Source organism: Canis lupus, chromosome 14 (assembly GCF_011100685.1).
Source record: "Canis lupus familiaris isolate Mischka breed German Shepherd chromosome 14, alternate assembly UU_Cfam_GSD_1.0, whole genome shotgun sequence".
NCBI classification, from domain to species: domain Eukaryota; kingdom Metazoa; phylum Chordata; class Mammalia; order Carnivora; family Canidae; genus Canis; species Canis lupus.
The window spans coordinates 17,615,787-17,634,617 of record NC_049235.1 but is presented as its reverse complement, the minus strand read 5'-3'; the positions used below and the strand labels follow the sequence as shown (position 1 = coordinate 17,634,617).

Here is an 18,831-nt window from a genome sequence, read left to right as displayed (position 1 = left end):
TGACCCCACACATAGATACACTGTCAAAAGTCCATATAACTTTTGAATCCTCCAAAACTTAACTACTAATGGCCTACTATAGACCAGAAGTCTCACTGATGACATAAACAGTTAAGTAACACATATTTTATATGTTCTCTGTATTACATAATATATACTGTATTACAGTATATATTACAATAAAGCAAGCTAGAAAAAAATGGCATTAGGAAAATCTTAAATAAGAGAAAATGCATTTACAGTACTGTACTGCATACATTGAAAAACATCTGCATATAAATGGACCTGCATGCTTCAGCTGTATTATTCAAAGGTCAACTGCATTGCATTAACTACGCTGTCCAAAATTTACAATGGTATCAAGCAGCAGCAACATTATTAACAGTGTTCAAGATCCAGGTTAAAAGTATTTAATAGGGGTTAATAAAGGAAAAGTATTACCAGTTTTCTCATGGTATGAAAAAGTACAAATCACAGAAATTAAATACTAATGTAGCTGAAATAAGAAAAAAAGAGGCAGGATTATGTGGAGACTCTGTACAGATTTATATTATTTTCATAGAATAATAGGAATAATTATGATGCATATGCACTCAAACTTTAAAAGTGCTGAAAAAAAAAGTGCTGAAAAGAAACAGCCGAAAATGCCTGAATTGGCTCAGCTGACTCAGTAGAGTAGCAAATTATTAAAGTGTTTTATGTGTAAGCATTGAAAAAAAAGCGAATCCAGGGCTTCAGTTAAGACTTGAAAAAATAGTAAATCTTAGTAGAAAATATGTTTTCTTATAATAGCTATGAAATTTTATATTATGAGAGATCATTCATAGTTTCAAGGTTTGAGCTTAAGTCTACCTGAGGCTGAAGAAAAAAAGGGTAAAAATTAAAATTCTTTGATCCAAGAACATATGTCTTAGATTAGTAACACAAATGAAACTGGTTTTTATTGATGCCTTTTTTCTTACCAGGACTTTAAAAAAAAAGTAAATACACAGAGATTTGAGTTTTCAAAAGTACTGTATTTGTTTTAGTTCTTTGTGATGCTCACGGAAATCTTTAAGTAACTGAAGCAAAAGTCTTTTAATCATTTTATACTTGCTGTAAAAGAAAGCTTCAGAAAAACAAGAATTGCCCAAAGACAGCAATTTATGAAAACATTTCTGAGACCCGCTTCACTGAATATGAATACCTTAATTTGGACAATCAAGGTACAATCCAGAAAATTAACAGTACATATATTATGATACATTCTGCTGGCCAACTAGTGAATTCTCATTGCAGTGTGTGGTAATTTGCTCTTAAAGATATAGTCTGCACTCTTGCACAGAAGAGAATTTAAACTGTCTCCCTATAAGGAAGATGAACCTGGGGAAAACTCTTGTCTGAAGACTATTCAGAAGACAAATATTTCACTGGAAATATATGGTGTCTTGATAAGGCCTGTGCCAGCAAGTTGCCAAGAGGAAAAAAATGGATTAATAATAAAAAATTAACCTAATACTAGGTGGTTAAAAAGTAATTTCAAGGGTCACTAACCAAGACAGGACTCAATCACTAACTTAACCTAAAAATACATGAATTTGGCATTAAAATACAAAATATATAACAATATTTGTCAGATATGGTACATCCAACAGTCACTGCTATTGCAGAAATACTCCATAACAGAATAATTTCTTAGAGGGAAAAAGGTAGCATCAACGAAAGCCAGACATTAGAAATAACAAGATATCAAAGACACTCTTTCAATTTCTCAACTGTCTGAAATACACATGGATCTAGGATACTGTGAATAAAGATATCAATGAAAATGTTAACACTGGCCCTGTAACTGATGACAGTGGAGTACTCATTTGATTAACATAATAGCTATGATTGTACAGTTGTTTTAAACATTTTTAAAATAAATAAGTGGATTTTCTTCATTTTAAAGCAATAAATATTTTTTAAAATTCTACATACAGTAATGTAAGAGATAATTATCATACATAGTGTAAAAATGTTAGAGACAGAATTGCATTTTAAGTTATAAATGGTTATATCTTTAAAATTTTAAAATTTCTATAAAAACTTCTTCAATGTGGAAATTGACCCTCACTCTAATCACCTACTAAGAGATAGTAAAGTGAGGTAATCTATTAACATTCATGAAAAGATGTAAAAATCAAGTGAAGGACTGTAGGTCTGACTTGTTATTATACTGTAATAGTAGTATGTTGGGACATACTAGAGTATATGGTTTGTTTAAAAGAGTCCTTATATTATTCCTTCAAATAAATGACATAATGGAATATTTCATTCAATGGTAAAGTTAAAATCTCTTTTGATATCAAAAATGGAATTTGTAAGGGTCTAGATAATTTTTAAATTACAACAACACTGAATTTTAGAAGCTGAAAGAGTCCATCAAGACACTAAAATTAACACCAACTGAAAAGAAACCTGTTGATATCAATATTGGTTGTTACAAATATAACAAACTGTTAAAGAAGAACATAACAAAATTTCTGTGAGACAATAAAAAATATTTCATTCACTGGCTTAAAAGAAAATCTGCAAAAATGTAGTACAGTTTAGTACAGAAGGAGGTTACCTGACTACTAGTTTCACTTATAGCTTCTAGGAGTTTCTCAACTGCTGCTTGTAGTCGAGAGCTAATACTCAGCATAAGTTCTTCATTTTCAGGGTCTATTTCAGTTCCAGCAAAACCACTCCTCACAAGCCGTTCTGAGAGATCTGTCCCTTCTTCAGTTACTTTTGACCACATACTGTCATTTCTTGGCTTATCACTTCCAGAATAAGATGGTATAGATTCATCTGTAACTGGAATAACAGTATTTTAAAGACATTAATTATAATTAATAATCACAGTAAAAAAAATTACAAAATAAAATCAAATTAAGACCTGAAACCATAAACTACAAGGTCTTTTTTTTTTTTTTTTAAAGATTTTATTTATTTATTCATGATAGTCACAGAGAGAGAGAGAGAGAGGCAGAGACACAGGCAGAGGGAGAAGCAGGCTCCATGCACCGGGAGCCCGACATGGGATTCGATCCTGGGTCTCCAGGATCGCGCCCTGGGCCAAAGGCAGGCGCCAAACCGCTGCGCCACCCAGGGATCCCTACAAGGTCTTTTTTAAAGGCCTTTTAAAAACAACATGGCAATATAACAAATAGGCAAATACAGAATGTAATCTTATTTGATAACCAAGCAGGAAGAAGAATGAGAAGGGTAATGCTATGCTAAGAAGGCTTTGCAGAAATTAATACTTGGGTTATTATTTTTTTCCTTTGACAAAACCTTTAAGATTTACTTACTCATTTTAGAGAGAGAGAGAGTGTGGACACATGTGCAAACAGTTCGAGAAGGGACAGAGGGAGAGGGAGAAGATCTCAAGTAGACTCCTCGACTGAGCGTGGAGTCCCTATGCAGGGCTTGATCTCATGACCCACCCCCAGATCACTACCCAAGCCAAAATTAAGAGTTGGATGCCCAGCCAACTAAGACACCCAGGTGCCCCTTTTTGCTACAGACTTTAAAACAATTTTCAATAGATATTTACTAAGTGTCCACCATGCAAGATTTACTAAGTAATGGAGACACATAGGTAGTGAGATCTGGTTCTTATCCTCAAGGACTATATGATGAGAAAATAAATACATAAATGATATGAAAAGGAAAACATAGTGCAATGGGATATTCCAGGTATATGGAAGGATAGAAGTGCTCGATTCTGTATGGAAGAGAATCTCTGACTTTTTTTTTTTTTTAAGATTTATTTATTTGACAGAAAGAAAGAGTATAAGCAAGTGGAGGGATGGGGGAGGGGAGAGGGAGAAAGGAAGAGAGAAAAGGAGAGAGAAGGAGAGAGAGAGAGAAGAGAAAAAGAGAGAGAATCCTCAGACTCCCAGCTGAGTGTGGAGCCCAATTCGGGGCTTGATCCCAGGACCCAGAGATCATGACCTGAGCTGAAACCAAGAGTCGGACGCTTAACTGACTGAACCACCCAGATGCCCCACAGATCCTTTCATTTCAGAGCACACTATTGGGTAGCATCACCAGCTCAGGTTAGACAGTTAAAGGGACTCATTTTGTAGCCTGAAATTTTTGTAAGAGGTAACTACAAAGAAGTTAATAGACTGATGAGCAGTACTAATTTAACTATGGATGTATGTTTTGTATTTTTTATTTAAACAAAACGGAGTTTACATGGGCAGAGAATAAGCTTTGGAAGTATTTTTTCTAAACTGAAAATAAAAGCAGAAGTGATTCATTGCTGTCACAGTATACAGAATTCACCTGTGGCAGCATACTACAAACTAATGATGAAATGTATTGAAGAGGTATTACCTATTCTTTTATTACATGTAGTGTATATTTCTGATCAGTAACTTAGAAAGCGAATTAATAGCAAACTTTAATTTCCAAAGTACTCAGAATATTCATTTTGATACAGTCATCTAAGAGATTTAGAGCTACTTATTAAAATGTCTCACTAAAGTAGCTGGTACCATGGAATTCTCTCAATCTCATGTATTAACAATATCAGATACAGTTTCAGATACAAGATCTGAATGCAGTATAGTTCAATATTCACTAAGCATCTCTTCTGCACAAGACACCAGCTAAAAGATCCAAAACTGCATTCTAGGAAATGATTTTAAATATTTGCTATTACATAGTTTATTTAGTTCTTAGTGTAACAGCCAATACAATTTTCACTTTGTATTTTTATTCTCAAAACTTAAAAACAGCCAACAACCAGACTAGTACTTACTTATATTATACTAAGTATTCAAAACTGAGTATCCTGATAATAAGGATTAATACTTAACAAGTATTATGAGTTCAAAAGGATCTTGGAATTCAAAATGAATTCATATAAAGTACAGCACAATGCATATTATAAAGTTACTAAACAAAATGAATGTACTCTAGAAAATATTTTTGAAGAAGCTTTGGAAGCAAGAAAAATTAATAGTTTGTGATTGGTGTTTAAAACTAAAAATATGTAGTATCTTTAAGGAATTAATTGCATTTTAGTGACCTTTTTTTCTAATAAATACAGTGACTTTGACAAATCTGAAGAGAACAGTCTGATACGATGGGGAACCAAGGCCTTAAGGGGTGAAAGTCTGTGGAGAAGTGAGGATGTGGTGGGAGGAGAGCTAAAAGAAGGTAGCTCTTATCTGAAGGAACCTTATCTAAGTTGTGAATGGTCTTGACTTTTATAGGAATCTTGAGGTTTTGCTATAAATAATGGGGCTGATAAATGATTTTTTTAACAGGAAGGTATCAAATCTATGAATCAGGAAGTAAACTGTGGCAATGCAGAGAAAAGGCTGAAGAAGAGACGAAGACTATTTCAATCACTTACATGAGAAGTGCCGTAAGGTAGAAAGTGGTTGGGCACAGGTCAGAGAAGATTAAATGTAAGACAAGAGAGAAAGAAAGTAGTAAAAGAGGACTCTGGGGTTCAAGCATGGACTGTTCTTAGGTGACAGAAGAGTCATTAAGAGAAATATTTTAAAGATCAGGAGAAAGTGTATAGAGTAGGCATGAAAAGTTAAGTCTGAAGTGTTAAGGGGCTATGTAGAGAAGATGAGTCAACTTTTGGAAATTTGGTTCTGTAGAACTTTAAAAGTCATTTGTATTCAGGTGAGAGTCGAAATCCTCAAAGTGGATACATTTTGTTTCATGAGTAGTAAACAACTGCTTTCCTGTTTCAGGAAAGATGGAAGACAAACATAGTTGGAGCCTCCATTATATAATAACCTAATAGAAGAACCTGTGTGAAAAAATGTCATAGATTGGAGATGTTCCAGGAGACACGAGAACATTTCAAAAGAGGTAGAGATGTCAGTAATGTTATTTGTCTAGAAACTCAAACAGGACAAGGGCTTGAGAAGATGCTACTGGATTTGACAACTGGGAGGTCACTGTTATCCTGAGAGAGAACAGCTATGGTACTGTAGGAACAGACACCAAAGCTGGTAAAATCAAGAGCTGGTCTAATCTCTCATGGAGTTTGTCATGGTTTACCTTGAGTGGGGAGCAAAATTAAGAAGAACCAATGCACTTTTTTTCCCTTCATATTATGAAGATATCAGCATGCTTTGGGAAAGAAAAGAAATCAGTGGTGAGGAAAAAAAAATTAAAGATATAGTATACTGCATGGGAACAAACCTCAAGCACAAACTACAAAAGATACATAAAACAAAATGACTTACAAAAAGCCACTGAAAGTTAACTTTTTCAAATGCTAATGAAAAAACATAAAGTATCTAGAAAAGGTGAAGATGTCAACCAGCTTAATGTATTTTATTGGTAACATTTTGAAGATACAAACAAATGAAAATAATGTAAATTAGTTCCAATAAAGAAAAAGAACTTTTGTTGTTGTTGTTTATTCCAATGACATAAAAGAAAGACATCAAGGTTATGTTGTATTTATAATAATTCGTCTCTGGGGGAAATATCAAAGAAAAACAAACTGGCAGGGCAATTTCATAAAATGACAATAGAAATCTCAGAAGGGCCAGTTTGGTGAAGACTCATGATTTCAGATTGGTGAACCGCTCAGATCTGTGTTTTAAACACAGCAGATGATGGTTATTCAAAAGTCCTTTAGCCATTTACTTTATGGATTTATACCACGTTCATTTTGTATCTTACCAGATTAAGCAGGGTAGGTGATACAGTAGAGCATCCCTTACCCTAACAGCCTTCTGAAGATCTCTAGAGCTTCAACTAGAAACCACTGATTCTCCTTTGCCTCTTATACCTGACAGATGAGTTAACTGAACAAAAGTCCTGGGAGACTGAGATTTGCCTAAAGTTGTAGAGAGCTAGAATAAGAATCAAAGGTCTTCTAATTACTAATCCAACATTCTTTCTATCACATCCTCTTACTCCAAAATGAAGCTGCAGCAGATGAGATTGAGGGCCTAAATGAGATGAAGTGGTTGAGGAGGTCTCTGAGGAAGCAGCATTAAAGAATGTTCTAGGAAAGAGCTACTGTTGGCTATAGACATTTGGCCTTTATCCTAGAAACAACAGGAATATTTAAGATATGCAGTCATTGAGGACATTGGAAGGTTGGGGTACAGGTCCTGAAGGCAGTTTCCCAGAAAGTATTCACATACTTTAGATCCTTTCTGGAGAGTGGAAGGCCTTGCAAGGGAGTCAGCCTAGCAAGAAGCACACTCATGTCAATGGTTAGGTTCTGATGTCACCTTCCTTTACGATTTAAAAAAATGTAGTAACTTCATTGATTTTCCTATTACAAAACAGAGGTACGTATTCTATCACTGAGCCATCACAGCACAGATCTCAAAGAAATTTTCTTTCAACACATCCTACAGGAATTTATTGTTATGAACTACTTTAATATTCACTCAAGTTCAAGTAATTTCATACTGGCTCAAAATCTCCCTTTTTTTTAAAAATTTATTTATGATAGGCACACAGTGAGAGAGAGAGAGAGAGAGAGAGAGAGAGGCAGAGGGAGGCAGAGGGAGAAGCAGGCTCCATGCACCGGGAGCCCGACGTAGGATTCGATCCCGGGTCTCCAGGATCGCGCCCTGGGCCAAAGGCAGGCGCTAAACCGCTGCGCCACCCAGGGATCCCAAAATCTCCCTTTAATTTCATAAACTAGGTTAATTCTTATGAGGAAGTAAACATTAGCAAATCAATTATTTACTTTTTTAGAGAGTTAGCAAGTCTGTACATGCTTAAAATTGAAACAAGTTTGGACTCGAAAGCTGAAGATAGACCACAAGTGCTACTAACTACAATAAAAAGTCATATATAAAAACTGAAAAGCAAATGTTGCTTCATCATCAGATTAAAACTGAACTTTTTCTCTGGTATTAAATAAGACATAAAAGAAGTATTTCAAAAGCTCCTTTTAGTTTTTACAATAGGCTCCATGAAAAATATGAATGATCAGAAAAATTACTAGAAATAGAATAGGGTCAATTTTTAAGCCAATTTTATACGAAAATTCAAAGTTTTAAATGATAAATTCTATAAATTCAATATTCCTTCAAGATACAAAATGGATTTGTAAAGGTCCTCAAATGACATTAGTGGTCATCCTAATTAGTCTGATAAACACATTTACAGTAAGACCAAGAAAGTATTACTTAATTCTTTTCTATACATTAAGATCTACATGTAGAAATAAAATAGCCCTTGATTGAGAGCTTAACAGACAGTGAAGTTAATTTGAAAAAATACTTCCACAGAGTTTGAAAAGAATGAAATTGAAAGAAAAAGTTTAAAAATTCAGTATTATTTCAGTTCTCATTTTATTAAAATAGGTATTTTTTAAAAGATTTATTTATTTTAGAGGGGGAAAGAGAGAGAGAGCATAAGCAAGAGGGGGAGAGGGGAAGGGAGAGAGAAATTCAAGCAGACTCTGGTGAGCGGGGAGAGCCTGGCCCAAGGCTTGATCACATGACCCTGAGATTATGACCTGAGACAAAAACCAAGAACTGGATGCTCAACTGGACTGCACCACCCAGGAGCTCCAAGAAGTTTTTAAAAAAATTATCTCTGTACTCAACTGAAGCAGTGTTACTTACAATTCCAAATCAAGCTTTTCTCTGCACTTGGAAACATACTACTGGCCAACTTGTAATTAGGTAAACCTTCTGTTAAGTAGGATAATTTCTTCTCATTTCTCCACATGAAATATAAACATAATGCTCTCAAAGACTCCAAATACTGGCATTTTCAGAAGGTTGGCCTCTAACTGGGGAGAAATACTTGGGCGTGAAATGATAGTAAAATGTGGACTTGATCTGCTGATCCAAGAGCCCAGATCCTTTTTTTCCCCATTATTGACAAAACCTTTCTTACTTTTGATTGCCTGATTCCCTCACCAACAAGGAATTAAAAAACAAGAGAGAGGGGATGTCAGCAGTGTGAAAATAAGAAATCCAAAGAGCCTACCCCAAATAGCTAGAAGGAGAGAGAATTAGGAAGAGAGCTATGTCACATCAGGATCTAAGTTCTAGATCTATACATATTGTCATACTTCAAACCACTTTTCTGAAAGGAAGAAAGGAACTAGCAGAGGATAGTCTAAATAAAGATCAAATCTTTGGTTTCTTATCAAGACTTTCTTCTGACCATCTCAACAGGTATGTGAAACTGATGCTTGATTCTGAAAAATTCTTTATTTCTAATTTTATAGGGTAGTTTCAGGATGCTGCCAATACCTCATGGATATTGATAAGAGTCCTGAGAAGTGATATGGAATTTTTATTTTATGGTAGAGAATTAAACAGCCTCTGGTTTATATAGCAAAGTAGTTAAACCTGAGTATGTACAACAACAACTACAAGACACCCACTGCAAATGCTACACAATAATGGCATTTTGAGAAGGGTGGCTCCAAATATTTGTGTCTGAAGATCTTTTTGTTGAAAAAAAACTTTAATATTCTCTTCTGTATTTTCAACATGTAGCAAACTGCCTTGAACTCAGAAGGATTTATTGAAGATAATGATGATGGTCTCAACAACATATAAAACTAGTACCTCTTGTGTGTTCCTCATGGATACATGACTTTACAGGTGTCTCTGCTTCTGACCTCCAAATCAAGCTGGCAGATGACGGGACCTTACTAGATCTATCTAGAATACCAAGAACATGGCGACCAATTGTTTCTTCAACAGCTGCGGTTGTCTTTACAACTTCTAAGAGGATCTTTAGAAGTCTGTTATTAGCTTTTTGGAGTGCAAATCTGTATAGATAAAGAAACATTTATTAAAATGCTTAATCTTTCTGAAGCAAATACTTTGCTTATGTCCCACAAAAAATTTACAAAATATCTGACTTGAAAAATATCATACGATCCTCTCTACCAAAAAAATAAGCAATTGCACTTACAATTAAGTGCTTTTGTTTTTTTATTTAATGATTACCATATAAAACTTGTTTTCGTTTAAAAAATTTTGGTCCCTCAGTAAACTATAACATTTTTTACACATGGGCAGTACTTTACTGACCTTAAAGAAATCAAATAACTAAAGTTTTAAGATAGTAAATTTTCTAAATTACAAGAAAATTTTAAGGAGATACAAAAGTTAAACTTTAAAAATTGTGCTAGGATTCAAGCATACGCAAGCTGGTAAAACATTTATGGTTCTTCTACATGTTTCACATTTAATCTTTTATGTGTCAAACAATATAATGTAAAATGTAATTTAAAAATTTCACCAGAAAAACGGGTATTTCTATAACTTACTGGTGATAATCTACTTAATTAAATTACAAAAATAGGCAGAGACCGGTTTTTAAAAAGGTCTATTGTGTAATATGACTATCTGCCAATACCAGAGGATTACAGGCCATTCTTTATTATATCTGCTCCAGAGATAGAAATTTTCTCATGTTACATAAACCACATTTATTTCAGCCAGTAGAAGGAACCTATTTTCAACCAAATGGAATTAACAGTGTGTTTGTCTTTTTTAAAAGATGCCAAACTATCTCATTTTCAAAAAATTGGAAAATATTTCTAATCACCCATCTAAATATCAGCAAAAATAATCAGTGTTAACATTTTAATGTCTATCTTTCTAGTGTTCCCCTCCACCTCATAAATATATACATTTTAAAAACAAAAATGGAATTATCCAAGACAAAGAGTTTTTGTAACCTTTTTTTTCTTAACATAAACATTGTCTCATGTCAAGAAATATACTTCCATAAATTCTGATCCAGAAGACTTCTGGATAACTAAACAATTCTCTTGTCCTAATAGCTTAATTCAATAACAGTACTACAGTGGCAAACTTTATATATAATATATATAGATAAAATAAGAGACTTTATGGTAAAGATCGTCTGCCTTAAGACAATTTGCTCTCTCAACTTCACACTGTGGGAGATCACAATCAGGTTAAAAGATATCTATTTTCACAGGCACATGACCTAACTATTTTAAGACAAGGTAATAAACGGACAAGTTTTCTTCCAGTATCTGTCAAGTGAAAGAGACAGTTCTATTTTTGTACCTAGATCAAGTTCTCTGCTTACATGAGGCGAGGATATTAAAAATAAAACTCTAAGTAATTGAGTTAGTAGTAAGTCAGTCAAGGGTTTTATTTAACTTTTTCCTAGGTTCTGTTCAAGCCCCAAACACCTCAGGTTTAGGACAATTTGAAAATATTTCTAAATAAGAGAAATGATTAAAATTAATATGATGGTAAAGAGAATAAGTATGAATACTCATTTATTAGCATTTGCTGCAAAAATTCCTAAAAACTAAACACTAGTTTTAAAACTGTACCAATTAGAGATAAATAATATAAAATAAACAATTTGTTTATTTTATATTGCCATGGTAACTCTAATTTTCATACACTGTCTTTCTTGTTTGAGTTCCATACTGACTGTGTTCCATACTGATGATCCAATGGGGAAGCCAAAATCTTAGGGGCCAAATTCCTCCATGCAAGCTGAGGAAGGAGGTTAGGAGGACACAGAGGGTTGACAGTCACAGAAATTGGAAAAGGAGGAAATTAAGTTAGTAGATATTAATTTAATTTAAAATTAAAGAAAGTATTTTCATTTGAACAAGACAAATTTTAAAATATGCTTAAAGTCCTTAATACAGGGGTAATTATCATTTAATATTTAATAATATTTTTATATTAATGTCTACAAAATCTAATCAGGATAAGTTTTGTTAACATCGGATCATTAATTTATTCCTCTACATAAGTGGGATATGGATTAAAAGTTCTCATCTGATATGCAGTAAATGAACGAAAGAAGCTAACTGTAAACTACCACACTTCATTTTCTTCCTCATCACAAGGGGGTGGCTTATACTGAATGCATGTCCATATAGTGAAGAAATACACTCACAAGTACAATTGTGTTTTTTAGGATAAAAAATGGCCTATGCGCAGAATAAAATTAATCAAGAAACGTTCAATAACCCAAGTAATGCCTTATCATTTACTGAGTTAACTACATGATCAATAGCTAAAAATTACTTTACATAAAAAAGATTTTTAAAAATTTGTCTATTTAACAATCAAAAGTTGGTAATTCTTTAACATACAGAGTAAAATGGACAAATAAATGTACACGATCAAAATAAGGATAAGTAAAGTTTACCACACTGAAACAACTATTTTAATTCCCTTTAAACCGAAAAAAATACATATTTTGTTTACCTTTCACTGGTCAGAATATCAGGAAGCACATCTTCAGGTTTTCTGTCTAGCTCCTTTTCTTTAAAGGTCTCTTCTTCAATTTCCTCTTGGTTTTCATTTCCATTCTGCTTAAGTGTGTGTAAAGGTAGAGAGGACAAAACAGAAAGAAAGCCTGTCATCTTGGAAACAGCATGTCGTTCTTCTATACTGTTGTGAGGTGAAATAGAAACCTCTGTGGGCAAAATAGATAATCTCTGAAATAATATTTAACTACATTTTATCAAGAGATTAGCATTATCAAAAAAGATAACGCAACCTAATGCACAGATGAAAAACACTTTAATGGGTTCAAGTTGATGCATGCTCTATGTGACAAGTTTGTTAGGCTGCTCTCTGGTGAAACAATAGTTGCTGCTATAGCAATGTCCTATGCAAATTACCTTAAAGGGAATGTAAAGCATCTTGACTCCACCTACCTTGCAAATAAACAATCACAAATATGTTAAGCTCAACACATATTAAAAATACATTTCACACCAACAACACAAAGACAAACAGTTCCTACTGCATTGTTGATCCATTGATCCTAGGTGGGCCAAAGTCCATACTACCTGTGTTTGCGTACTGCTGTTGCGCAGCTCACAACACAGCTTCTCTCTTCCATCTAGAGACAGCTGCTTTAGTGCTTCCAGCTCCTCTAAAAGCACCCTCTCTCTCTCTGAAACCAGGTTTTCATTATCTATTGAGGATCTCTAAATAAGAAAAAAGGTCATGAGAGAATATTGTTTGCGATAGTAGGAAAAAAGCAGAAATAATTAGCAGATTTCTTTTAACCTCCTGGGACCAAAAGGCCCTTTCTACTTAGGAGTTACATCCCATGACAGGAGGTTAAAAGCACATATTAAGTTCAATGCAAAATTTGAAACTTAAAAAAGCTAATTCAGAAATCTGTGAAGCTCAATTGATATTATTTTTATACGTCAATTTTGCATTGAAAATTCAGAAGTTTAAATTCACAAAATGCTATGAAGAAAAGCAATACCAATTTTTCCAAATGATATGTTTTATGTTCAACTCCCAATCTTCCTATTCCTTTTTTGAAGGAACATATTTCAAGATTTATTTTTTAATCTCTTAAGTTTTCAAAATAAATTGAATAAGTTTGTTTTTATAGGAACTTTTATACAAGTATTTCTTGCTTTTCCGTAATGATTTTGTGAGTATACTATATATAGCAATTGATAAGAATCCAGCTCCCAAATACCAAGGAGTAAGGAAAGGGGTAAGAATGTTATATAAATCTGCATTTCTCAAATCAAGAAGAGATGTTTCCCTGGAGGAAGTTCCAGAAACATACTACTTCAGATTTCCATTCATGATTAAAAAGACAGATTAAAGATAGATAAAGGTATACCCTGGAGATGCTAATTGGCGGACTCACAAAACTGTAAATGAATATGGGAAAAATGACAATCAATTGCACCTCAGCATAAAGAATTTCCAAAATTGCCAAAGTGCTTTCGTCATGTATGGTCAATGGAATGATTAAAAACCAACATACAAACAACCTTGTAGCCACTTTTCCAATGCCTGAAAAGGCAGATAAATAAAATGGCACAAAGGCAATGCACTCCAAGGTTGAGTCAGGTGTTCCTAACAAGATCTATCGCTGTTGTGCTGATGGAGTCCATTCCTGATGTTAAATATTTGTATTTATTTAGACCTTAGCGATAATTTTGACTTTTAAAAAAAGGCTACATAAAGAATATTGTTATGTTAATTGGGGAGAAAAGGGACTCTAAGTCACATACCTGGGCTAACTGTCTATTCAGTCTCTTAATTTCTTCTTGTAGCTGTTCCTGGTCTTCTCGCTGTCTCTCCATCTGGCGCATGTGTGCTTGCCTTAACAGTTCTGTTGCCTGTTGATGTTCTTGGTATTGTCGTACAAGTTCTTGCCTCATATCTTCCAACTGTTCTTCATTTAACATTAGTTGTCTAGAAGCATCCATACTTGATACCAAAATCTCATCATGGATCTATAATAGTTAAAGAAAAAAAAAAAGCAATCATAAGACACTTTGTGGGAATCTGTAAGCATCAACATTATAAGTAAATATAAAAGCAATCTAATATCACAAAGTACCTGATTTTTTTATCCCCATTGCTAAACTAAAACATAAATTTTAGAAAAAGATATTTGTCTTAATTATAATTCCAATTTGATGTGAGGTTAGTTTATTATCATTACACGTTATTCTCTAAAAGCAAAATAGTTGTTTAGCAGTTAGTTTAGATGCAATCTGATTCTATGGGATAAAAGAAGAACAAAGACTAAACATCCTCAGGATGCCTTCTGCTCTTAGTGAAGCTATAACTTCATTAACCCTTGATATTTTACGATGGGGAGATAAAATAAATGGAATGTTTATAACTTAAAATTAAATTTATAAAACATGAAAAGTTTTACCTATTTATATTATGCAGTGGTCATCACAGTACTACAGAGAACTGCTTGATAAGAAACAATTTTCAATAATTTTTACTTGGAAGCAAAAGCTTTATATTCCACTTTCTCATAGTCATAAGAAATCAACTCCTTAATGAAGTTCTACAAGTGCTTCAATTCCCAAAGAGCTATTACTTAAATGAACAGCTGCTGGTAAATTAAAGGTTTTCAAATACCCAAGTTTTACACTTCATGCAGAAGTTAACAATTGTATTTGAATATGCCTCTTAAAACATAACCCATCCTGAACATTAATAAAAAATGTGAATTTAGATAACTTTAAAACATAGGATTTACTACTTTCTGTTAAATGCACAGTTGTAGTATAGACACAGAATAGATCCTCCATTAATGAATAAGTAGAGAATTAATATATACAGAATACTTTAGATTATCTTCTTAAACAGGTACTATTTCCTTATGATGCTGTTATCACATTAAATGAAGCAAATCTTTTATTCATATATACTGCTAAACTAAAGATAATTAATCTTACATTGGCTGAAACAAAATTAATGGAGGTATAGCTTACAATGAGATTTTACCATGCACAATATGTACAAAATCAACAATACTTTGAACGAGACTTGCTTTATTTAATAATAATATTGAATCATTTATTCATATAGAAATAATAAAACATTCATAAAGTAAATTCACAAGTCAAGACTAGATTAGATACCTTCCTTCCCCATAAGGAGCATTAATTACTGGTAATATATTTCTAGTGAAGGAAGTCACATTTTTTTACACAAGGAAGCATACTTACAGGTTCTCTGACTAAAAATGTTTTATCTTTGGAGAACATTTCTTCTGAAATAGTCAGTTCACGGTCCTTCGATTCTAATATATCATCAAGATTATCACTGTTTGATAACAGAACTTCTGTTCCATCTTCTCCTAACTCTTTACTAAGTGGTTTAAACTCTTCTTTAAATTTCATTTCCATCGCTTCAAAAGTTTGACCCTGTGATAATTTCACTTCATTTAAACGTTCTTGCTGACAGAAAGCATGTGCTTGTTTTGACAATGTAGTATTCTCTTTTTCCCCAGATATTCTAGATAGTTCAGTTTGTTGAGCAAATGCTATACTCATTGACACAATGACCTAAAGAAATCAAATAAACAAAAAGGATTAGATTTATAAATACTAGCAGGAATTTAAAAAGCAAATTAACCATCTAAATGGTTTTCAACTAGAAATCCTACAGATAGTGACAGATATCTCTATTTTACATGCCTTTAATATTTTCTAACTAGCGGTCAAGACGTCAAGACTAGCTTTTACTTTAATTTTCTGTCTTGAACCTCATCTGCTTGTCTCTTTGTCTCTTAATAATAAAAATGCAACACAGAAAAAAAGATTAAAAATATGAAAGAGAAGCAAAGAGATATGAAGGATAGAATGAGAATGCTCAACCAACATCTAATCATTGTTCCAGGAGGACATATTAGAGAATAATGGAAAGGGACTATTTCGTGAGTAATAGTTGAGAATACATAAGGCATCACTCCTAAGAGTCAAGAAGACTTGGAAGGACAAATAAAGAGAAAAACCCAAAAAGTTCTTAAAAGTTTCCAGAATAAAAAGATGTATTACCTATGAGGGAACAACAATTAAAATGACAAGAACTGGGATCCCTGGGTGGCGCAGCGGTTTGGCGCCTGCCTTTGGCCCAGGGCACGATCCTGGAGACCCGGGATCGAATCCCGCATCGGGTTCCCAGTGCATGGAGCCTGCTTCTCCCTCTGCCTGTGTCTCTGCGCCTCTCTCTCTCTGTGACTATCATAAATAAATAAAAATTAAAAAAAAAAATGACAAGAACTTTCCCAGCAGAAATAAGTCAGAAAACAATGAAATGTTATCTTTAAAGTTCTGACATAAAAATAACTATCAATCCAGATTTGAATGGTCAACAAAACCATCTTTCAGGAATAAAAGCAAAATAAACACATGAAATAAAAACAAAAACAGAGTTTTACTTCCAGTATCTCCTAAGTACAAGAATTTCTAAAGCATATCCCTCAAAAGGCAGAAAATGATTCTAGAAGGAAGGCCTAAGATTCAAAAAGGATTAGAGCAGTAAACTTTATTTTTGTAAGCATGTAGATAAACATTGATCGGTATAAAGCAATAATTCTATCTAAACTGTGGAATAAAAAAACATAAGACAGAAACTTGTGGGCAGCCCCGGTGGCTCAGGTTTAGCCAGCCTTCAGCCCAGGGCGTGGTCCTAGAGACCCAGGATCAAGTCCCACATCGGGCTCCCTGCATGGAGCCTGCTTCTCCCTCTGCCTGTATCTCTGCCTCTCTCTCTCTCTGTCTCTCATGAATAAATAAATAAAATCTTAAAAAAAAAAAAAAAGAGAGAGAGAGACTTGTAATTCCAGTTAGCATAAATTAAACCCACTGCAGCCTCTCTCCCACAACTGAAAATTGAACAAAATACAAAAGCAAGTACCAGAGAACTCTGCAAAGTAAACAAAAGCAAGCAAACTGCTGAGGACATCAAAACTTGAAGAAATCTGTATGAAGAAGGTGAAACAGAACTTGTAGCCTGTCCCTAACTGAGTTGTCTGTTAAAAAAAAAAAAAAAAAAAGGAATTCACATTTTCGAGAATATTTTAAGACCCAGGGTTCACACAATATTCAAAATGTTCAATATACAATTCAAAATTAGATGACATACAATATGTTATGTGTCAAATTTGTTGCCAGGAGATTTGCTTTAAAAGTAATGCTAAAGGCAGTTTTTCAGGCTGAAGGGAAATAATACCAGAGGAAAACTTTGAACAACAGCAGAATGAATACTCATTCTTTTCAAGTATGCATGGAGCATTCAACCAGAACAATAAATTCAAGTAAACTTAATCACACAAGGTATCTGACCACAAATAAATTAAAAATTATACATTAACAGGAAGATACCTAAAACCCCTAAAATGTGGAAATTTTTTTTTCTTTTTTAAAATGTGGAAATTTAACAACACATTTCTAAGTAACTCACAAAACAGAGAGAATGTCACAAAAGAAGTCAAGTATTTGGACTGAATGAAAATGGGTAGAATAGGGTTTAAAGGTGTGCTTAAAGGGAAACTTACAGCAGTAAAATGCATGTATTAGGAAAGAAGAAAGGTCTTTTAGGAAAACAGAAAAAGAAAGCAAATTAAACACAACGCAAGCAGAAATAAGTAAAAAAATAAAGAAAAGCAATCAATTCATTGAAAATAAAACAAAAGCAATTTTTAAAAAATCCAAAAGCTGGATCCTTGAAAAAAGCAATAATACAATTGATAAACTTCTAGCCAGAGTAAGAAAGAAAAAAGTGAGATAGTAGAGATAACACACAGATCCCACAGACATTAAGTAATACAGGAATAGTATAAATAACTTCACCAACATAAATTCAAAAGTTTAGATGAAATAGACCAATTAATTCCTTGAGTGACACACTAACAAAGCTTACTCTAAAAGAAACAGGTTACCTGAATAAAACAAAATCTATTAAGGAAATTGGATTCATAGTTTAATAAAACCTGACAAGGAAAAGTCCAGGCCCTGTTGGTTTCACTAGCAAAATATTTAAGAATAAAATAATACTGTGGTGCCTGGGTGACTCGGTTAAGTGTCTGACTCTTGATTTCAGCTCAGGTTATGATCTCAGGGTTAGAAGATCAAGCCCCATGTCGTGCTCTGCATTTGGCGCAGTCTGCTTTGTCCCTCTCCCTCTGCCCCTCCCCGCCTAAAGAAAATAAAGCCAATTCTACATAAATTCTTTGAGAAAACAGAAGAAGAAATATATTCCAACACTTTACAAGGCCAGCATTATCCTGATATAACAACCAAAGACATTACACGAAAACAAAACTCTGGATGATGTTCCTCATGAAAACAGACATAAATATCCTTGACAGAATATTAGCAAACAGAATCCAACAATGTAAAAAGAAGGAGTATCTCCAGAGGAACACGAACAAACTCGGGGGTGATGGAAATGTTGTTTCATAACTAAACATCTGTTAAAACCCACCAAATTTTGCACTTAAAACTGAAATTTCATTTTATGTAAATTATACTCAGTAAAGATAATTATAAACAACAAAAATCTGGCCATATGTTAAGGTCATAAAGGAAGCTTTTAAAAT

At 33.6% G+C, this 18,831-nt stretch overlaps 1 protein-coding gene across 8 annotated transcripts in view; it reads right to left on the bottom strand.

The window, feature by feature from the left end:
* The window catches only part of AKAP9 (A-kinase anchoring protein 9), a 153,310-nt gene that overhangs the window by 62,468 nt on the left and 72,011 nt on the right, over window positions 1-18,831 (bottom strand). For 5 of the 8 annotated variants that reach the window (XM_038556769.1, XM_038556768.1, XM_038556774.1 and 2 more), the window contains 6 exons: window positions 15,455-15,793; window positions 13,991-14,215; window positions 12,791-12,931; window positions 12,201-12,307; window positions 9,549-9,754; window positions 2,591-2,820 (listed from right to left, as the gene is read on the bottom strand). In XM_038556769.1, the coding sequence (XP_038412697.1) occupies window positions 2,591-2,820; window positions 9,549-9,754; window positions 12,201-12,307; window positions 12,791-12,931; window positions 13,991-14,215; window positions 15,455-15,793 (1,248 nt within the window). The remainder of the gene's footprint in view (window positions 1-2,590; window positions 2,821-9,548; window positions 9,755-12,200; window positions 12,308-12,790; window positions 12,932-13,990; window positions 14,216-15,454; window positions 15,794-18,831) is intronic. The other 3 variants (XM_038556770.1, XM_038556772.1, XM_038556773.1) reach the window with 2 other exon arrangements.